Below are 23,313 nucleotides of genomic sequence, written 5' to 3'. Positions count from 1 at the left end.
CCCTTTTATCTGCTTGCTCAGGTCACCTGGGTAGGTTTTCAGCTGCACACTTTACTCAGCTGTGTTTGGAATTGTCAATATTTTGATATTATTTTCTATAGATTTCAATGTGGCTGCAGCAGAAATGCGCTCTTTTCCCCATCATTCTGTTTTGATTGTTACTTAAACTGTTTTGAACAAGTGTGTTAGCATTTGAAAAATGTGCTGCAGAAGTGAAGTGTTTTGCAGGTGGTGGACTCTGACTGAGAAATGAGTTCATGAATTCTCCACATAGACTTCTGTTTCTCTGACTGTGTGAAGAGTTTTGACAATGTGACTTCAGTTTTGACCAGTGCATGTTAGCAATTGAAAAAAACTGTAATTGATTACTAGTGAAAATTATTGTTGATGGCGGCCCTAATAAAATCTAAATATATAATAGATAATATATAAATAATAGATATAAAGTCCTGTACAGGAAGCTGCTGATAGTTTTCCCAGTTAAACCAAGCGGAGACATTTATGAGACTGGAGCGAGAACTCAAGCATTAGTGCCATTGCCTTTCTTAAATATAGATATAGAGTGGCGCAGTGGGTTGAGCAGGCGCCTCATGTGTAGAGGCTGCAGTCGGCCCCGGTTTGAATCCGGCATCGGACGGCCCTTTACTGCATGTCATTCCCCCTCTCTCTGCCTCCCCATTTCCTGTCTATCTCCACTGTGCTGTCAATAAAGGCATAAAAAGCCCCCAAAAATAAGTAACTTATGTATTAGGATGAACCCAAAATATGTTTGCATTAAAGAGACCAGAAAGAACACCTTTCTGTAATATGCATCTTTACAATGTACAGAGCAAACATTTGCATTTTGCATCCCATGATTGTGATGGTTGTATACGCTCGTACATTTCCACCAGAACTCCCCAGAAAACCTGTCTGAAGAAAGCAGCTTTTTGATGGAGAGAACAAACATTAGCATTGCATGGTCTCCTGCTGCTTGCACTCAAGTTATGCAGGCATTTTTTCTAACAAACTAATGAATTTTCATCTTTGGCCCGGGTTGTTAGCTTTCTTTGATGCAAAACAGAGTTGGCTTCATTCTCAATGATGGCCTGATTCAATGAGGCCACAGGGGGCAACAAATAAAAGACTCCTCATGTTCTCAACAGTGGAACGCATCGCAAAATAATGACAACTCTGATGACGGAGAACAGGCTGCGTATTGACTGGAAACAAAGGCCACGTTGACTGCTCGCACTAAGTGATCCATAAGCAGCTGTTATCATTGTCTCATTGTCTCAATATGCCGATTCCAGAGGACAGAGGAATGTGTGTGTATGTGTGTGTGTGTGTGGGTGTGTGTGTGTGTGTGTGTGTGTGTGTGTCTGTGTGTGTGTGCAAACACTTGTTCAGTCACACCTTATATTTATGCATATTGAATGAGTGTGTGCGGATGCACCTGTGTGTATGTCTGTATATGTCTAACAAATCTGAACATGTTGTGTGTTTGCATTGTGTGTGTGTTTGTGTATTGCTATGCAAATTTAGTACAGGCAGAGAATCACTTGCTTCATTCAGAGTTCTTTGGCTGTGGCTGTGAGGACGGCATGATGAAGCTTGCTTGACTTCTCTGCAATGTCAGTCATGCACATTTTAAACAGCCAGGGAATAATGTTGGCTTTATGTCCGAGGACCAGCGCCACATGCAAATAAGATCCCAGACAAACAGGGAGTTTTACATCTTTGTCCTCAGAAAACACATAATTCAAACAATATTGTTTTATGCAACTTAAACTCAGGATGGTGAGATGCCATTTGAGTACATAGTTCCAGAAAAGTTAGGACTCATTGTACAGCTTTGAAATAACGGAGTTCATTCAGACAAAATATCAGTTGCATGTTCAGCCAATAATCCTTTGTAGCGTTTATTACTAAAGTACGGTGGCCCAGACAGCTCAACACTGCAACTTAAGAAAACAGTTTCATCAATTTGACAACATATGTGCTGCAAAAAAATGTCAACAGATGCAAATAAACAAACGTACTGCAAATTCAGTCCTACAACACAGCGGAAGTGATTAACCTGGCCGGGACTTTTGTGACTTTTAAAATTAAAACCACTGAATAACAAGTGCTTTCCAGCAGGTTCATCACTTTTTTTCTTTTTAAGTTATTTTTTTCCTTAATCCTGATTGAGACAGTGAGAGAGAGAGGAAAGTCAGGGAGAGAGGGCGAGACAGAGAGAGAGAGAGAGAGAGAGAGAGCGAGACAGAGACAGAGAGAGAGAGAGAGAGAGAGGGAGGATAATATGGTGCAAAGGGCCACAGTTGGAACCCGGGCCGCTGCGGTTAGGATTATGCCTTCATGTTTTTTTTTTTTTTTAAATGCAATTTTTTTTATCTTTATGTGAAACATCGCTTACATTGTTTAGTTTTCATTTCAAACGTCACATTTCCAGATAAGATGCAGATGCTTTTGTTCACACTTAGCCACATCTGTTCACTCTCCTGATCACAAATCAGAGTGAATATGAGGGAAAGATTGATAGCATTATCCATGGCCAGTGTCAAAGAGGAGATGAGCTGTCATAGAACTTTTTTTTCTTACGTTTGCTAACCTAAGTATGGAAATTCAGTCAATTGACAACAGGTGGTTGTTTTGTGGTTGCAGCTGCAGCTGTAACACACTGCACTGCTTTTACAGTAATAAGAATAAGTAATAAGAAATAAATAATCAGTAATCAATAAAAAGTTAAATAAAAAACTGTTTTATTGATTTGAAAATATTTAAAATAATCATATTATTAAATATCAATATTCACACCATGTTAATTATTCACTTGCATGTTTTAGTATGAAACACAATTTTTATGTCAGTAATTTAAATATCAATGATAACGAGGTTGAAATAATCTTTTTTTAACAAATATCTCCATTGTGATTTGTCCTTGACCCATCAATTTGAAATTAATTGACAATAATTAAACTGCTCTAAGAGCAATCAAACATAATTTCTCTATATGTTAGATAACAGTTATGTTGCAGTTAACCACAGCAACAAATGAACAAATGAGATAGATCATAGACGACCTGTCTGTCTGACTCTCCAGGATTTCAGATGGAATTAAAGCAGTTTACCACATCTTATCTACTGAAGACGGGTCTCTAAGCAACACGCTCTTATCTTCTGTGTCTGTGTCAACCACACACGCGTGTTTGTTTGTATGTGTGTGTGTGTGTGCGTGTGTGTGTGTGTGTGTATGAACCTATAATGAACTGGCCTCATTATTTCTGAAGAGGATATTGCTTGCTTTGTATCTCCCTCACTTATCATGCAGAATGCATCATACATAATGCAACACACACACAAATGCGCTGAGTTACTAACCAAAAAAAACACCCATGTAAGGAGGTACTCAGATCCAAACCCACACACAACTCTGCCAGCTGTTTTGTTGTACTACGCACATGTGATCGGTGAAGTAGGTTTACTCAGAAAGTGTTTGTGATGCGGGTGACTCAGCCCTGTGTTTGGTTGCTGGGTGAACCGAGCTGACTTCCTGCTCCAGAGGGCAGTGACAGGCTGAAGCCACGTCTGTAGTCTGACTAGTCAACTCCTTTTGGCTTCATACAGATGTTTGATTTGAAAGATTCATCAGCATTCAGAACGTCAAATCCACATCACACAAAAACCAGACCTTCACCCCGGTTAACAGACCAACTTTGACTCATGACTGTCTATCTGTACATGGCAACTGGACCCTGTTAGCAGAAGTTACATTTTCAGAGTCATGGCAATGCCCTGTGCCCTAAAACAGGAGGTATGACCTCATATCTCATTGATAAAATGAAAAACTAGTAACCCATGTGAGCGTTTTCTGAGATGACACCCAGTCAGTGTTTACTAAAGTGGCCAAAAATGATTCTTATAAGTGTTTTCTGTTGTGTCACCTATATGGCTAAAGGATCATACGATTTAACAATTAGGTCCAGTAGAGTAATGGCTCTCAAACTTTTTCACATCAAGGACCCTAAACTGACACAAATTAGACCATGGACCCCCATTTCATAAGATTCTGTCACAGGGCCCCCCATCTGATACGATTTTTGCCTTTAGATGTTTTATTAAAGAAAGTATTTGAAACCCTTGACCAAAATATTCATACTTTCTGTCATTGTGTTACTCATGGATGGAATTACAGTGAAAATAATTTTCCCTTTTTTGCTGGGAACCTCAAGGACCCTGGGGGTCCCTGGACCCTACTTTGAGAACCATGGCAATAGAGTAACAGGATCAAGCAGTCAGCTGATCAGATATTTTATAAACAAACTTATTGCAAAATTTATAAACGAGCAAAATGTATTTGGAAGAGGAAATGTAGAAAAATATAAACTGTTAAAAAACAAAGTTTTCCTTTACCCATACAGGTGACACATCAGAGAACATTCATGTGAATAGATTTTGTAATGTTCATATGGAGATCTGTTGCCTTCCATTCTGTCCAAATCCATTTTGAAATCAGATAAACAAAAAAAAACCTTCACTTTCATTTTCTACTTTTCACTTTATAATTCAAAAACACTTAGTTTTTGCTTTTATTCACCATAAATATATGTGCTTGAAAAAATAGAAGTTTTTGAATGAGGAGGGTTGAATTTTGGGATTAACGTGAGGATTTTCCTCTTGCAGTTAGCTTGCTAATGTTAACTCTCCAGAAACACCTGGACTACCTCTTTTTCACAGTGACTTTGAGGTGGGAAAGTTGTGCCTTTATTCCGCCTCGCCATTCTAAGGTATGAATATTTTTTTCCCGCCCTTACACTGGCAGTGGAGGTAGTCACAGAGATGGATTCAGTTCTGTGTAAAAGGGAGAATTGGCATGGTGGGACAGAAGTAGACTGTGGAACACCAGCATGCTGATCTGAATCATTCAGTATGAATTTGGCATTGAGCTTGGCTGAGGTCTGCGCTCTCTGTGCGGCCCTCTAGTCTTGTTTCTATGTTAATTTGATTAAACAAAAAAAAAAAGAATTAATTGATTTTTCATCTCCCCTGATGGTGAAATCAAAGAGTTCAAATGTACATGGACACAGGTCCAATGAATTGAAAAATTTTTGAACTGAATCAACCATGACACTGGATACCCATTGCACCTTAAATGCGCTCCATTGTTGCACATCTGTGTTATCAAATGTTCAAACTGCTACAAGGAACAGAAAGTGGAGTTCATGCTTCCATTATATTTTACATTACTCTTGGATTAAAGAGATATGTGCTTCCTGTAGCGATGAAGCCCGAATGTAAACATTAACACTAAAACTTCAGTGTCACAGTGAAACAGCGTTATGACAGAATAAACCAACATGAAGCTCACTGTAAGATGTATGATATACAGCCCTACCTATTATTTTGTAGAACTGATATGGTCTGTTTTTATTCATTAGAGTCCTTAAAAAAAAAAAACATGTTTCTTGAATAGATATGATGATGATTTTTGTAAATCAAATCTATTATTATATCGTAATGATATTCAGTATAACAACAATGTCACTTTAACACTCACTACTGCTGTACACAACATATCGATTGATGCTATTTGTATTAACAACAGATTATTACATTTTTTTTGATTAACATTTGGAAAGTGAGAGGGATGTGAGAGGGTGGCATCAAGAAGCAGGATGTGGATGTGAGGCAGAGGTACCTGGTAAGGACCAGGGTCAGGCAGGGGTCACGTGAAACAGCATCAGCGATAAGTGGTCAGGGTTGGGGATACGGTTTGCTTAGCTGCGGGTTGAGGTGAGGAGAAATACGTCACTTCCCTAGAATTTACTCGCCAACCCTGCGGGGAGTTCAATGGCCTGTCTGGCCTTCCCCTCTGCTACTCGGTGCAGCCCTCAGGACCTCTGGGTAATGTAGTCTCACTGAAATGCAGGTCATGTTATTTTTTTTTTTAAATATTTAGGTATGTTGGTATATTCCCTAATCTTACACAACTACATAGGTATGTCTGTTAAAAACTGTCTGTGAAGTGCCTCACTGTCCATGTTCATACGCGTTAGATGTCTTCGCTATCCTCTGATAAAACTCCATATCCCATGAAGCTTTTCGCTTCGTGCGCATGCTCCATGGACACGAACGAGGACAGGGGACGATGGAAAATGACTACAGGGAGGCTCTCATCTTTGGCTGGAATTAGATATTATCACTATGAACTGTGTGTTATTTTTTTAAAAGCCATTTCTTCGTCGGTTTTAAGTGTCAACCGAACAGCGCCAGAGGAAACCTGCTGACACTGGAGAGTCTCAAGGCTTTTTTTTTTTTTTTACCACGGTTGTATTTGTGTCGGGAACAGTGCCAGAGACACACTGATAACCGTTAGTATTTTCCGCAGCCAGGATGCCGCGTGACAACAAAACTCCTTTGATCCAGAAAATAGCGAAGCAGGCCTACATCACCTTTAAAGGCCTCAAGTCTTCGGCCAACGGGGATAATACACTGACTGCGGACCAACAGAGTGAACTCATCTCCTTAGTGACCGCGGTCAGGGCTGCCGACCTCAAAATTGCACCCCGGAAAAGCAAAGCGAGCTCCGCGGCAGCAGGGCTCCAGAGCCCCCCGGTCACCTACATGCACATCTGCGAGACGGAGGTGTTCAGCATGGGGGTGTTCCTCCTGAGGACCGGTGCCTCCATACCACTGCACGACCACCCGAACATGAACGGGATGCTGAAGGTCTTTCCACCTCGTGTCTAATATGTTGTGGCCTGTAGTGAGCCGCTCTGTGTGTTTGTCTTTGAATTGTTAATAGATAGAAAAACAGCTAGAAACATGTTTTTAAGATGAAGCTTATGGCTCAACGCGCAAATTGAGACGCGAAACTGTTTTGTGACTCATTCATTTTATAATTTTATTAATTTCATAATTCACCAAAGTCCTCCAGCTTCAAATGTTTTTGGAGTTGTGGACCTTTAACAAAACAAAGGTGACACAGCAGCTAAACTTTTGATTTTCAAATTCGGTTTGTAGTAATTATTATTTTCATTTGTTGTATATCACAGAAAGCTGAGAGAGAGAGAGAGAGAGAGAGAGAGAGATGTTGGGGACACTCAGCCATCCATTTCTACTGTCACAGTAACCACCACAATGCTCACATATCCAGGGGCCCAGCGGCCCCTGTGTGCACACAGAGGGCACCATGAACACTAGTAATGCACCAATACCAAGGCTGGATTACCTGTCCTGGGCCCCAGACCCCGAGGGGCCTCAAAAGCTCCAGCTTCAAATCAGCTCAGTGGGTCTGCTGTTATTAGTTAATTTTGTGTAGATACACTGTTAAATCAGATTTAAAGAGCTTTTTTATTTCAGTTAATGTGCTCACATTGTGCATATTCCTGAATTAAGATGTGTGTAAATTGTTGATGTACAAACTTACCCTCTTTTAGTTAAATGACAGGTAGTTACAGCCACATGTTACCTAACATATTAAAGAATCGGTTCTAAACACTGAGCTATTGAGAGATTCTACACTGAACGAGAAAATCAGCACATCAGTCAGAATTCAGAGTGAAGCTACTGGATTCAGTATCAGCAGAGAAAGGCTATGCACCTATCCATTCTCTTCGTAACTCTTGACACTGATGGGTTGCTTCTATGATTTGGTGTTCCTCTTATTAATATCTCATTATTGAAAATATATCTTGTTAATCTTCCTTCTGCACCTGGGCAAGCTGAATATTTCCCCTAAGGACCCATAACAGCAGCCCCCAAGTCATCTCGCTTTGGCAATGGAGACTCTGAGAATTGGAAAGGGGGCACAGTTGTTTGATTCCATGAGGTAAAACACATTGTGGAGTTCCAGTTACCAGCATGGAGCTTGGCATCTGATTGCTGCCAGTGTGAAAAACATCTGCTTTATAACGAGAAATTTTACAGTGTATCACTCTTCTGCATTTCATCAATATAACTTCACTGAAAATGAACAGCAGTACTTGATGAGTCAATTTTATGCCTATAGAGGCAACTGTGATATTTTAGTGTTGCTGGCCTTGAACATGGGTCATGCGCTGTTGTATAATGATAAAACAAAGAAGGGGGAGAGTGTGCACATCCATCCCCAGCAGGGTACAAAAGATAAAGAGGGGTTATCCATATACTGAATATTGCAATCTGAAAACGTAATGATGAAAAAAAAAATCTATCCTAGGAATCCAGGGAAAAGATTGATATAAGAAGTGGAATCAGTAGATTCAAAGTTGACTTTGTAATTGTAAGAAATTGTAATCATAAACTGGTATGTTGTGTTCCTTTCTGCAGGTTCTCTATGGGAAGGTGAGCGTACGCTGCTTTGACAAACTGGAGGACAACTTGACTGTCAATGCCGTCCCGCCTCATTTTGATCCCCCACTGACCTCGCTCCAGACGACCTCCCTTTGGCGCTCCATTCTCCGCTCAGTTGCAGAGTACTCAGAGAACAGTGGGCCATGCCTGCTCACTCCTCTGAGGGATAACCTCCACCAGATCGACGCAGTGGAGGGGCCAGCTGCTTTCCTGGATATCCTGGCACCGCCATACAATCCGGATGACGGGCGGGACTGTCACTATTACAAAGTTCTTCAAACTGTGGCAGAGAGGCAAACAGATGGAAGGAGCAATGAGGAGCAGAAGGAAGAGGAAAAGGAGAAAGAAGAGGAGACATGGCTACTAGAAGTCCCTCAGCCAGAGGACTTCTGGTGTGGTGGGGAACCCTACCCAGGCCCTGCAGTCTCTTTCTGAATGAAAACTCTGAGCACTGCAGTAAACACCAGTGATAATATTCTGATATCCATCCATCCAAAATGGTAAACTTTGTGTTGTCCCCTTCCACAGGAAGGTCAAACATGAGGGTCATTATTACCTGCAACTCAAAAGAGATTGAGTGCCTTTCTCAAGGATGCTGCAGCAAGGCAGAAGCTTGCAGAAAGAGGGACTTGAACTCTGACACCACATCACAATAAGGACCACTGATCTTCCTTCCACACGCCTTACACTAGAATGGCATTCAGCAGAGTGCATACCTCCGCCAAGGCCAAACAATCCTACTCACGTCTGGCAGAGCCAGATTATTATCGGTCTATCCAGATTATTATATGGATCTGGAGATTATTATCTGGATCTGCACCAAATTGTAAAAACTCATAGATCTCAACACCATAAATATGTTCTTTTTTCACACCAAGATCCAAACATTATTTCCTGAAAAATTGATGAAAATGTTGAAAAATGCCTGCAATTTTAAGGAAACTGAATCCAAATTTAATGGGTTTCGGCCAATCACCCATTCCTTTACCAATTTAGCTGTAAATCTGTTCAGTACTTTTAGTATAATCCTGCTGACATACAAACAAACACAGATGAAAACACAAGCTCCTTGGTGGAGGTAAAAACCTTGTCAGTACTGGTAAAAGTATTGAATCCAGGAATTCTCTTTCGAGCTATGGTATTCTTCTTTGGACCATTATGTTGCCTTGTGCACACATGAATGTCATTAGTCAAATGTTCTGTAACTGGTGGGGTCATCAGGGTCTCTGTTGTGTGTCCTATGAAGCTTAGACAGCCGTTCACACATGATATTTCACTGTGCTGCAGTGGACCTCCACACTCTTATGTGTCTTAATGCCAAAGCCTGTAACTTAAATCATACCTGCCTTATTTGTGAATATTGAATGTATACTTCTTCAGACTGCTATTTTTATCGTACACACTAATTTCTCATTCCAAAGTGCACACACTACATTATACGTACTTTATTTTTATTTCTGTGTGTAACTTATTCCAGGTGACATGGTTCCCTCACAGGTCTGGACAATTAAGGGAAACAAGCTGATGTTCGGCTCTTTCTACATATTTGGTGATGGTGTTATTGTCATTTCTGCTAATGTAAAGTGATGCATCATATTAAAGACGGACTAAAATCTTTAAACCCAGTCTAGAAACGGTAGTCCATGAAAAAGTATTTTACAAAAAGAAGCTGTGTCAGGGAACATCAACATTTTCATGGTATAAAGCCAACACACGTAGACTTTCTTCACTACCTTTTACACGTAGATAAACACTTTATGATTCCTATCTCTATGTTACATAACTTTATATACTTTGGCCTATATTAGACTCCACACATGTGCCAGTTTGACAATGATTCTGTTACTCTGATGATGAATGTAAGTGCAACAATAAAGTAGACGGGAATACTCATTTAATTTCTGTTTAATACCACTGGTGTTGTCGTCTTCTTGACTTTTTGATTTTGGTCAATACAACATCAAAATGGCTTTTACTTTTTGATCCATCAACAAACTTTTCCATGGGTCTAAATGAATTTAAAGAATAGAATCTGGTCAGTGGACAGTTTGACTTGTCCAGCAGGAAAAAGATGTGTAATCTGACATTAATGATGCGGTGGAATTCAGCCATCATGAGTTGACATCATTCACCTGTGTTTCTCCTCCTATGACATGCTGTGAAAAAGAACCAGTCAGGCTAAAAGGCTTATACAGGCTTATGACCACAGCATGCAGATGGACTTGTTAGGGATGTGCCACTAAACAGGAAGTGTTTTTGGCTGATCCACAGATGAAGCTTTTTCTTTCAATGGACTCTGTAGGCCAAGTCAAATATATTATGCCCAGTTTGAGTCAATGTCATTATTATTTTGACTTATGTGAAGTTGGCTCAGTCAACCTACAAACCTACTTCTGGAGACCTCTGAGGTGTCTGCACAACACTAAACATGTTTTGTCCATAATAGATTGTAGGTCCCTGTGACACCTATAGTGTATTTTTTTTATATGTGTTAATGGAGCTCAGAGATTTAATTACAATGTAAAGTGATGCCAGACATTTTTCTGAATGTAAAGATCATTATTCTGCTTATTTTCTCTAATACAAAGAGCAGCTATAAATGACTTTTTAGATTCATTTGTCCATTGGTTTAAATAATCAAGTTAAACTGGACCTGTCCCATTGCTGTGTCCAGTTATGTTCTGTGGATTCCATATTTCACTTAGTAAGCTGAAGCAAATTGTTGTCATTATAATATTATATAACAATTTATATTTAATTGTAATAATTATCATAACTATGAAAATAAGACCCAGGTTGTAAAAACAGACTTAGTCCAGTCAGCGAGTCACCAAACTGAATCTGCTGGAAGGTTTAGGTTTTTCTACTGTCACTGTACACTTACCACATGGGAACGACATGTTGAAGCCAATATTTGGAGAATGGTCAAACTGCAGAGCTCGCATCGATCTGTGAAGAGAGCAAGGTCTGTAGAAGTGTGCTGCATCACTTCCTCTGCTGCCACAGCGCTATAAAATCTAACAGGTTTACTCCTAAGGGGCTTTAGATCCAAATTGCTCTGCATGAGGAGGTCAACACGTCCTGTAGCTCTTGTGCTACAGCAGAAATAAAATCTCACCTGTTTGAAAAGCACACAGAAAGTGGAACCTTCACATCCTAATATATGTTCACAAATATCTGGACCCCGTACATATGCAGCCTCAGTGGCCCCCATTCCTCTTTTAATCTGTGCAAACTTCTGTGTAGCCTGATTTTACTATATTTTTTCAATGATCACTCGTTAGCATTAGCATAGTGCTGCAACGGGAGTATATTTGTTCATTTTAGAGCAGGAGTGGATTAAACCATGTGCAATGACAGTACGACTGAGAGGCTCTGATATTGTTTTACATACAATTCAGACAATATGTCCAACTGAGTAATGCTGCTTAAAGTCCTGAGCACAGATTGTCAAGGCTTGGGGTCCCGTTGGCTCACAGACCTGGGCCCCTCACATGTGATGTCTACAGTTGGTCAAAGAGGTCAAAACTCCAGCAACACTTGCAGTATACAGACCAACTTTTGAATACATTTAAATAGGGGTAAGTATGGGACATTAAAAAAAATAAAACAACCAACGATATGCAAACACTTACATATCTACAGATGGGGCTTCTACAAAGATGGGTTGGGAATATAGTCATGTGGATTTAGACCCATTTTTTGTGTCAGGCTGGTAGAAAGGTAACGTGAATGTCTAACTGAGGACATGGGTGACAACATATTTAAAGTAGTTCATAGAAAGTGCACCTAAGGGTTCTACTTAAGTTTGTACAAGAGACCTCGTCTCAAAATGTGTTCATTTGAGTTTTGATGTCTTTAGACTTTTTCCTTTCTCTGTGCACCTTGGAAGTGTGAAGTTGTTCACATCTACAGTTGGACCCTTAATGTCACAGATGTTAGAGTGGAGTTAAATGAGAAAAACAGGTCAACCATTGCAACCTGAACTGTGAAAGGTATGTTTATGTTATATTTAAGAGTTGAAAAGGTAGAACATTAAATGAGTTAAGGGAAATCCCTAAGATAAGACGGAGGATTCAGTGATCCGAAGAGTCGAACGCAGACAGAGAACAGTAGAAGAGAAAAAGGTCAACGTCCGGAAAGTTTTCTCCCACACGTTGACACAATAGAATATTTGTGGTGCGGCTTGAACATTGTTGTTAATTTGTGGTTCTTATTTGATCTGGCATAAAATTTGAAGAAATCAGTGTAAAATATTGTATACAATATTTGTTGAAGCCAGGTAAAGCCCTACCAGAGCCCTGGTAGAGATGTCAGAGAGAGATGCTATGAGTTTTCCCAGACCATTTATATTTATTAGGAAATGTTTCCTGATTTGGCATCAGGCAAGTATGGCACCAAATTAGCATGCAACAAGATAATGAGACAAGTGCAGATGCAGCGGTGCACACTGACCATCATGAACCATAAACCAGCTATATGCTGGGTGGGGGGTGGGGGGTGGGGGGGATACAGTGGTGGTCTTTGTTCAGCTCATGATGACTTTCTACAGTGTTGCTCATTTGTTCTTGTGGTGGAGTTGACGTCAGAAGAATAAAGATGTTATAGATTACTGCAGGCTTCACCGCAGTTTCTTATGAGCTGGGAAATGTCCTTGTTTTCTGTCTTCTCCTCAATCGAACAGTCTCATGTGTGTGTGTGTGTGTGTGTGTGTGTCCAGCACAGAGAACGTCTGAGAGATTTTTAAGCTACCTGTCAGAAACTGAAAACCACAGCTTCCAATACAAAACTGCTTTATTTACACTCTAGATATCAAGACACAATATGTGACAAGAGCTTCAAATTAGATAAACAACATATATATGATTTTGTATGCAACTGTGTACCAGGTGCAGTTATACAGAGTAAACTGAACCATTTCCTGGCATTTAATCATTCTCAAAACACAACTGCATGGTGTGTCTATGCTTTAATTATTCTTGAGATCTGCCTACAACTTGATTGGACTCCATGTGTGGCCTCCTGTCAGAGTTTCAGGAGCACAGTGGTCTCAATAACTGTGAAATGGAAGAAGTTTGGAACCATCAGGACTCTTCGTAGAGTTGGACCATCCCGCCAAACTGAGTAACTGAGCAAGAAAGGCCTCGATCACAGAGGTGACCAAGAGCCAATGGTCACTCTAAAGAAACGGCTGCTGGAAGGATGAACTATCTCAGCAGCACTCCATCAATCAGACCTTTACAGTAGAGTGGATGGAGAGAAGCCACCGTGAGTAAAAGGCATATAGCAGCCTGCTGCAGCATTTAAAGGACTCTGAGAGCATGAGGAAAAAGATTTTCTCTGATGAGACAAAAACACCAGGCACCGCTCATCACCTGGCACCAGCATGGTGGGAGCAGCATCATGCTGTGGAGGGCTTTTCCTGAGCCGGGACAGAGAGACGGTCAGAACTGAGGGAAGGAAGAATGAAGCCAAATACAGAGAAGTCCTTGAAGAAAACTTGCTCCAGAGCAGGTGACCTGAGACTGGGGCTGCAGTTCACCTTTCAGCATCACAATGACCTGAGGCGAACAGCCAAGACAACATTGGAGTGGCTTCAGGACAAGTCTCCGACTGAGGGGACCAGTCAGAGTGTGCAGAGACCTGAAGACAGCAGTTCACAGACACTTCTCATCCAACCTGGCGGAGCTTTAAGGATCTCTCAGGAAGAAAGGAATAAACTATCCAAATCTAGGTGTGTCAAGCTTGTAGAGACTCACCCAAGAAGACAAGGAGCTGTAACTGCTGCCAAAGAGGCTTCTATAAAGTAATGAATTAAAGCTCTGAATACTTTTGTAAATGTTAGATTTCTTTTTTTGATATTTAAAGAATTTGCGAAAACTTCTAAAATCAAATTTTCACTTCGTCAAAATCAATTATTAGGTGTAGATGTAACATATAATATAACAAAATGATAGGAGAAATGGTTATTTTATACATTTACAAACGAATCGACAACACAATAAAGTGAAGGGGTCTGAACACTTTCTGAAGCCAATTTATCTAAACTGCTAATGGGTTACAACGGGCCTTTACTTTGACTCTAATAGTACTATCCATAAAGTACTAATATTTTATGGGAGAAATGTGCCAGAAAAGAGACTAAAAATATAAGTAGATTTTCCTCTTTTTCTTCCAAGCACAGGAACTAACCATTTTCATGTGGTCCATAAAATGAAGAAGCTTTTGTTTTACTCAAATAAAATGAATCTCACTTAAACTTTTGTAAAGTTTACTTTACAGCATCAGTACACATTCTCTAAATTGGTTCCATTGTGTGATAAAGCCTTTAGATGCTAAGGTAAAGCACCATAAATGATTGTTATTCCACAAGTGAAAAGAACCACATCCTGGAGCTTATAAATACACAGAAAAAAAACGGCAGCCCAGACCTGAGAGGTATTAGGTGTGTGTGAGTCACAGACAACATCAAAACAAGAAAACACACCTTCAGCTTGTAAAGGTTTAGAAGGAAGACCAGCTTGTTTCCGACGCACTTCAAATGAAAAGAAATATAATTTACACAATCATCTATAGAGGATCAGGAAGTCACGTCCTCTGTCGTTTCCTCTGAGGAATTTACATACTACTATTAAAATGTAGGCTGCCTAATATCTCTTATAGCTACACACCGATCAGCCACAGCAGTGAAACCAGTTGATCCGTGTAAGATGATGCCAGTATTTTTAGATCCAGTGTATTATACTTTTAGGCCAAAAAATGAATTGCTAAATAAGTAAAAACAAAGGAATAAATGAAAATGTAAAGGATCGAGTATTTCTGTGCCACATTCTTAGCAGCGTTAAGGCTTTGAACAGCATTTAGACCTCCACACTGGGAAATAAACTTATTTATGTATATAAAAATTTAACTGTTATAGTTGGATAAATTGAATATTTTAAATAGTGGGCTGAACTATTTCTAAAATCTTTGCAATATATCTATTTATGAATTTACCGAATGATGAGGTTAATTTGAATTCATATATATAGTCGCCATTGTTTCCCTATTTTTTCTTACTTTTTTCTCAAACACATGATGGTGTTTTGAGATGAATGACCTGTATTAAATATATGAGCCATGAAGAATAGTTCAGCTATTTTCTGTTTACTGCGACAAACTGCGGACTTCTTTTGTTGTGGCTGCAGAACTTAAAGCAAAACTATTTGCATGCGAGATCATCGCCTGTTTATAACCTGATGTGACACCTAAATAACAAGTGAGTGGGTGAAAACTCTGAGTCACTTATGCCATGGGTGACGCAACGTGGGATTTACCCAATAAATTTCCAACATTAAGTTTTTTTTTTTTTTTACATGTTTTATAAATGTAGATGAAACAATTTCATTTGCCACTTTCAACCCGCGCACGTTTGTGTTCCATGAACGCATCACGGCTGACACGTTAGTTCTGAGTGATAAACGAGACTGATATCGGCAGTGTTTAGCATCCTCAACATTTAATAAGTCTCAAAACACACATCACAACAAAACTGTCAAGTCGCTATTAGTTCAACATATTTACACTCCAACATGGTTTTTACACGTGAACCACAATTGCTGAACACTGGGAGTTACACGAGACGAGATGTGTACAAAAATAGAAAGTCTTTCACCTGTACATATTAAAAGACAAATACACACTGCATGAGAAGCGTCCTTGAATCAGTCAGTGTACAAAAAGACACGCAGCAAGGCACTAAAGGGGAGATACAGTCATCAACAAACTCGTTAGAATCAACACTTTGTCAATTCAATAACTTAAAACAGATTTCTTTGTTCAAAACGTTATTGCAGTTATTTCACATTTGAACGTGCAGCCTGTGCGCGCTCAATAAGTGTGGCGATATTTCAAAATCCCCTTTATTACAACCGCCCTTGTATAATCTCATTTATTAATGGCTATATTTACTTGTATGTTCAGTAGACTGTGCAGGCAAAGTGCATTCGTGTCAGTCTGTCTGTCAGTTCTGGAGCAGGGATGGATGGATGTGCGTAATTGCGCACGATTGCACAGACATTATTGTTTATTCCCATCCTGGTGTTTAGGCTGTTATCTTTAGTTCACAACAGTTTCAGTCTAATTATTCGATGCTTGTTTCCTTTTTAGGGGTTAGTGTGCGTCACGCTGCCATGGTGACAAGAACATTTTCTAACTATGGACAGATCCCGTTGGTTGCGCTGATCCCGCCTGACGGCCGCTCCAGCCCGCAGCTGCCGGACGAGGAGGAGGACGAGGAGGAGACAGTGGAGGACTTCCTCTCCTTCTGCCTCAGGTGGATTTTAGTGTGTCTCTTCCTCTCGTCGCTCCTGGCGAACTTCCGGCCACAGAAGTCGCAGGCGAACGGCTTCTCCCCCGTGTGCGTACGAATGTGCGTGGTGAGATGGTCACTGCGGCTGAAGTTGCGCATACAGATCCGACACTGGAACGGCTTGTGTCCAGTGTGGATGCGGATGTGTCTGGTCAGTTCGTCAGAACGGGAGAACCGCCGATCGCAGCCCTCCGCAGGACAGGGGTACGGCCGCTCATGGATGGGCGTCTTGCTGGGTCTGTTCGGGTACTTTCTGGGTCGCAAGATTGGCCTCAGGGGCAAGTTCTGTGGGCTGTATGCAGAGGGAAGCCTCGGTGGCCCTCCCTCGGCGCCACCACTACCCGGACCCCCCAGCGTAAAGTTCCTGATAGTGTTCAGCGGGGTCAGGGGTGGAGGGACGCGGAATGTATCGAGCGGACATGGGCCGAACGGTTTCCGATCCTGGATACCTGCCGTGTGCATGTCCCGCTGGCAAGCCGGCTGGAAAAAGCCCGAGTAGTCGGGGATGATGGGGAACAGCCCCGGCGCGTCTGAGCTGCCAGGCTGCTTGGGTGAAGAGTAGGAGGGTGGTGGGTAGGAGGCGATAGGACAGGTGGAAGTGGACAAAAAGGCCGAGGGATCCTGGTACACCTCCCCGCAGCCAGAAGATGAGTAAGGAGGTGGGGGGGAATAGAGGTGATGGTGATGGTCTATCTCTGCCTGGTTCTGAGCCGCCATGGTGCAACTCAAATTTCCGCTGGAGAAATGACTTGGAGATCCTGAAGAAGCCGGGGAGGAGGACGCTGAAGAGGAGGGAGGAGGAGGAGGCGGCTGGGCCACGTTGAAGATGCCCGAGACAATGTTGATCACTCCCTCGGGGTTCCAGTTACCTGGATACTGGGAGTCGATGGAGAATTTTCCCATGTAGGTGAAAGTCTGGTTGCGGTGGGGCGCGGGCTGAGAGAAGCCGCTGGAGTAGGAGGAGAGGTCCAGAGAGCGCTTCTCTGCGCTCATGTCCGCGCTCATCAAGCCATCTGCACAGGAAAACAAAGCAAGTCATTAGTGAGGCAACACAAACAGGATTAATTAACCTGTTCACACTAGACAGGAAAGTGGGCTTTAAGTGGAGAGAGGGCAGGTGCGTCTCTGTTCCATTACGCACGGACTCTGTTCTTATCATGTCATTACGAATATACGAAACACAGCCTGTGAACTCCCTTTTTTTCACTATGACAGGCAGAAGAAAGTTGTAAAGTTGCAATTACTCAAGCGTTCGGGGGATATGCTAGACAACTTTAAATACGTGAACAATCCACATTTCTTCAGCAAACACTACAGGAGTGTCAAACTGTGTGTCGTCTTACCTGCTGTCACATTAAGCTGGTCGTAATGTGCCAAGTCTGTGTTGGGGAAGATAGCCACAGAGGTCGGCAAGCTGGTGGCCATGTCATCCACCGAGTACACGCTGTCAGGATGCACGAACCCCCCGAGATTCAACGGCACCTTCTCCAAAGTTTTAGCAGTCATTTTGAAAGAGAAAAGCTCGTCTGTAGTCTCTCTCTCTTTTCTCTTCTTTTTTCTTCCAAGTTTATAACAAACAACAGTGTGTCAACCCAGCCGCGCGTGGGTCACCACTGCATGTCTCTGCGTGTCACCGGGTGTGAGAAGATGAGCTCCGTGTGTGTGCTGCGCTTCATGCGCTCTGCTGATAAAGTTAACTCTTGTAGGGAACGCGGGCCCTGGCACTAGTTTGTATATATGGGGAACCTTTTGAATGCGGCCATACGTCATTACCCAAATATGGAGTGGGAGGGTTGATGGAAGCGGAGAGGGGAGAGGCGCTGCCGATGCTGATTGGCTGAAAAGCTCCGTGACGATTACAAAGGGAATCACTTGTCAATGGAGAACCCGCTGCTCGAGGAGAGATAAAGCGACTTTTCCACTCGACGTTAAACAGCAGCAAACAACCAAAAAAAACTACACAGCAACAAAACATGATGCAGAGAGAAAACACTGCTTCACTGCATTCAGCTTTATTTTAGTTATCATTCTTTTTTTACATCTACATTCTCATGTATCTTCTGTTTAATCGCGCTCTGATATCAAAAGAGGAATTCCGGTCGAGCTTCTTAACCCATAAAAGGTTGAATCCGGTAAACAGAGGAACACCCCCCATGCTCCATATTTGGTTTTGATTCCGGAATATGATCATCGGAAAGTGACGAGTTTTACCGAGCTGAGCGAGAAAGAGAAAGCCGCTCTGGTATAACCACAATTAAATGAGACGGACAGACGAGCGGAATTTACTCCTTTGGGTGCGAGAGGCTGTATGGGCGCGGAAACTTGTGTCAGTCTGATTTGACTATGCTCTAGGAAAGAATAGCTTTGGTTCGCTGACGAGTTAAATATAGTCATTTAGAGATATTTATAGAGCTCAGCTAAAGGAAACCAGTATTTATAGAGGCAGAGGTGGGGGGCCATGTGAAATGAACAAAGGGTGAATTCTAAAGGTGACAGTGGGTCACACAAACAAACACCTGACACTAAGTCATAATATGTGAAATATGGTGATTCATTATGTAGTAGTTTATTTGTAGTGTTTTTCCATGCTGCTACAACCTCTGTAATATATACTGTGCAGTTTGTAGTTCTTAATTGTCAGTCAGTAAGGAGAATTGTGTGCCCTCCTGTGGCCTCCTTAAGAAGTCCCCCCCACCACCACCACCCTTTCACTCACACACATACTCAGATTATGGACTCATTCTGCTCGTTTGATCTTGTAAAGTCCCTCCGTGGGTGGACAAAAGTACAAAAGTTGACAGACAGAAAACAGAAATTATTGGGCACCTTGGGTGGAATATAGTTTCCATTGTGTGTGTGTGTGTGTGTGTGTGTGTGTGTGTGCACAATTCACGGACTGAAACTACTTCTCAGTGCAGAGCATTCTGATGTGAGGATGGTTGTGCTGAAGCTAGGTTAGATACCAGGTGAGACAGCAGATTAGACACTGACCACGCTGACATATTATCTCAGCCATGAGGAAACACAACAAATCGTTATATATTTTTGTGAGAGCGTTATCAAAGCCCACCAAATGTAAATAAATAACTGTGAGATTAATACAGAGATATTCTTCATTATGGCACAACTATGCTGTCTGTGTTGTGACCAGTGACATTTTAATGGTATATACACTATTTTCATAGTACATACTCTGTGTTCTGTTCTATAGAGATTAAAAAAGAAATAACAAATAAATTGGACATTTTGGTCTTAAGACTAAAGAAGATTTCTGAATAATATTCACAAATAAGAAGCTGTATATCATCTACATTCTTGTAAATTCAGGTGAAGATCAGCTTTTGGATGATGATAAGACATGAACTCTGGTGTCCTGCATAAGAGTCAGCTGGGCTGCACACCATTTCAATCAGAAGAGACTGATGAGAGGAACACAAGAGTATGAGAAATTCATTGTGAACAGAAGGAATAGACTTAGGCACTCAGACCCCGGCAGGAAGTGGATCACTATGGGGAATCGTCTAAGGAGCAAGGTGCTTTCTATTAGAGGAAACACCCCTGGAGATGGATGCTGGTGATGGTGATGAGGAATGGAGCTCAAGGATGGGAACATCTTTATAAATGGGAAACTTCTTATTATATAGTTTGATTGGAGATGGTCAAACATCCACAGCTGAGGTGGTGAAAGGGTGGAGGTGGATCACAAATTCTTTGCGTTGTGACAGTTGATGACAGTTGAATGACAGCAGAAAGAGAAGATAGTTTTAAAGTTTGTCAGCTTACGTGTGATTGGCTAAAGGCCAGAATGTCAGGTTCTGTTTGCATCAAGATGAGGATGAGCTAGTGCAGCTTAGGGAGAGCGGGTAACGTTCTCGCGAGCACAAGGAGAGTCTCTCTGAAGCTTCATAGGGGCCTGTTTGTGCTCTTTCACAACTATTGTCTGACATCAAGAGTGTTTATACTTGATTCAAACAGCAATACTCAAAGGTGGAGTCAGCTTGTCTCTCAAGCTCTCTTTTTCTGTCCATCACTTTTTATGTGAACAACACGACTGCAACACTATGATTAAAAATACATCCGAAGATGCGCTGGGACTCATCATCAGTGATGTTCCTGAGGTAACTGGGTGTTTCACGGCTTTTAATGTCCCATCCTCACTCAGGCGACCCAGCCAGACTTGATCAGGCTCTGGCTTGTGTCCCAACAGCATTGGCCCACGTGTAACTCCTCATCCTAACTTCTTTGCAGCCTCCATGGTGGACTTGATGGCTTTTCTTTTATCAGCCCTGGTGATGCCAAGCAGGATGTAAGCCTTTTTCAGTGATCACCCAGCAAAACCTCTACACCCCTCTTCAATGGGCTCACAGTGTGCCTTCCAGCCTCTCCTCCAGCACTGCTCCTACAGCTCCTTATATTTGGACCTCTTCAGTTCATTGGCCTCCATCCATGCGGTCCTCCCAGGGAACTGTTGGATGGATCCCAGTCCCGCCCATCCAATTGCCCCTGTGCCTACCAAAGCCCTGTGTCTCAGCTGAGACTCTGTTACTTCCAGGCCTTCTTGGGCTCGCCGCTTCCTGCCTGTCTGCACATTGATGTCTGCTGCTGCCACTCTGGGGTCCTAGGAGTCCTGGTAGAGTAGTGCCTCTCTTGAGCAAGTGACCCTGAACTCCTTGTCCAGACTACTGAAGGGGAGCTGGAGTTTATTGCTCCTCCCTTAGAGTGCTGTACTGCTAAAGTTGCACAGCACACCCAGTCATCTGCAGAGGTAGATGCCGTGCTGATAGATCCGAGCCTTGAACCTGCCAGGTAATCCACACTTGTCTACCTTGGTGAGCCAAGATTCTGGCTCCTTGATGGTTGACTGGATCACTGCTGTATCCCTGAAGCTACAATTAAAGACCTTGCCCAGGCTTTTGACTGGTTTCTCCTTAATGGATGAAATTGCAATGTCGTCCACAAAGAAACGGAACTTATCCACCACCCTTGGACCTAGATCTGGCAGGCTTGAAGCTCATCCTTGCCCAGGTCATGAGCTTCTCTGGGCCCTGGAGTATCCACCTACCTCCAGGCACTGATGATGTGATGACAGTAAGATCATCCATGAAGGCTCTGATGGGGGGCTGCTGAGTGCCAGACTTGGACAGAGGGCCTCTGCACTCAGTCTCTGCTGCCTTGACCGACATGCTCATAGCAAGGGCAAAGAGAATAACAGAGATGGTACAACCAGTTATTATCCCCTTCTCGAGCCAATGCCAGTCTGATGCTATGTTCCCAGAAGTGAATCTGAGCCTGAAGTTGCCATAGTAGTATGAATGTCTCCCAGGAGAAAATATGTGCTGTTATCTCCACTTTCGGACAGAATATCTCATCTCCCCCCTCTCTATGACTATCAGCTGTTCACTCCACATACCAGTGTGGCTGTTCAGAACAACTAGATACACTTGATTCCTGACTACATGTTTTCTGAACTAGCTGTTGTCTAGCTTAACCCAACCCTCGCCCTCCCCTTTGATACATGAAGGACACATTATTTCCTACACTGACACTGAACGTTGACCCCAGATATGAAATGTGAGCTGCACAATCTTCCGGTTTGAATGTCATTCCTATACTTGGGATGTTTGGTGGGGACGCTGATTTTTTCACTGTCATTTCACTTTTATTCTATTTCATGTCACACAAATTAGAAATAAAAATACAATACAGGTATACAAATAGCAATAGGTGAAAACGGAACACCCCAATAAGGTTCAAAAGCTAGAAAATAAGCTTGTGAACAGGGGCCCAGTCACTGCATGTACAAAATACAATTTCAGCCATAAAATACCTAAATCCTAAAACCTAATACCTAAAACCATTTTAAAAAAACGAAATCTTCCAAAACATCTGTCCCATCAGTCCACATATCAATTAAATAGGTAAGATACACAACCAGGAATAAATAGTAGCTAAAAATACCTCAGCCTTTCATGGAACACATGTTTAAACATATTTTAGTAACTGCTGCTCTAAGTTCTTTTTAAAAGCAGATAGAGATAGTGACATTTTTACAGTGTTATCAGGCACATTCACACCTGAGGACCTCTGCAGACCACACTAAAACTTGTGGATTTACTGTAAGTTTATGTTTCTTTCCCTGTATAAGATGTTTTTTCTGGTCTTGTATGTATGTGAGGGAAGGTAAATTGGAATGAAGTCACAGTGTCTGTCATTTAGCTTAAATACAACATTATACATGATACAAGCATCATCCTAAATTGAAGATGTGATTCCAAAACCATGGACATTAGCCACTGATGTTGATGATAAGTCCTGGCTTGCAGCTGGTGCCCCAGTTCATCCTGAAGGTGTTGGATGGTGTTGAGGTCAGGACAGGCAAGTTCTTCCACCCCAACATGGGAAAACCACTTTGTGCACAGCAGCACTGTCATGTTGAAACAGCAAACTGTCTACCAGAAAACACGTGTTTAAAATATTAATGTATGTTGGAACATTAAAATTTCCTTCATTTTTATTCATAGCGGCCAAGACCAAACCAGGACAAGCAGACCCAGACAGTACACAAAGATATGAGGACAGCGCTGTCTACATTTAGGCTATATAGTTAGAAGTTACTTATTGATCCTGACATACGTATCAAGATCTAT

At 41.8% G+C, this 23,313-nt stretch overlaps 2 protein-coding genes across 2 annotated transcripts; one reads left to right on the top strand and one right to left on the bottom strand.

The window, feature by feature from the left end:
* Positions 1 to 6,093: 6,093 nt before the first annotated feature.
* adoa (2-aminoethanethiol (cysteamine) dioxygenase a) lies at positions 6,094 to 10,230 on the top strand. The gene is made up of 2 exons (XM_056366859.1): positions 6,094 to 6,711; positions 8,293 to 10,230. The coding sequence occupies exons 1-2, from the start codon at positions 6,376 to 6,378 to the stop codon at positions 8,749 to 8,751; spliced, it is 795 nt and encodes a 264-aa protein (XP_056222834.1). The 5' UTR covers positions 6,094 to 6,375; the 3' UTR covers positions 8,752 to 10,230.
* Positions 10,231 to 15,771: 5,541 nt separating this feature from the next.
* On the bottom strand, positions 15,772 to 18,358 carry egr2b (early growth response 2b). The gene is made up of 2 exons (XM_056366183.1): positions 18,010 to 18,358; positions 15,772 to 17,679 (listed from the first exon to the last, which is right to left on the bottom strand). The coding sequence occupies exons 1-2, from the start codon at positions 18,170 to 18,172 to the stop codon at positions 16,511 to 16,513; spliced, it is 1,332 nt and encodes a 443-aa protein (XP_056222158.1). The 5' UTR covers positions 18,173 to 18,358; the 3' UTR covers positions 15,772 to 16,510.
* Positions 18,359 to 23,313: the final 4,955 nt, after the last annotated feature.

This window comes from Seriola aureovittata, chromosome 21 (genome assembly GCF_021018895.1).
Source record: "Seriola aureovittata isolate HTS-2021-v1 ecotype China chromosome 21, ASM2101889v1, whole genome shotgun sequence".
NCBI classification, from domain to species: Eukaryota; Metazoa; Chordata; class Actinopteri; order Carangiformes; family Carangidae; genus Seriola; species Seriola aureovittata.
This window is presented reverse-complemented; position numbering and strand designations above follow the sequence as displayed.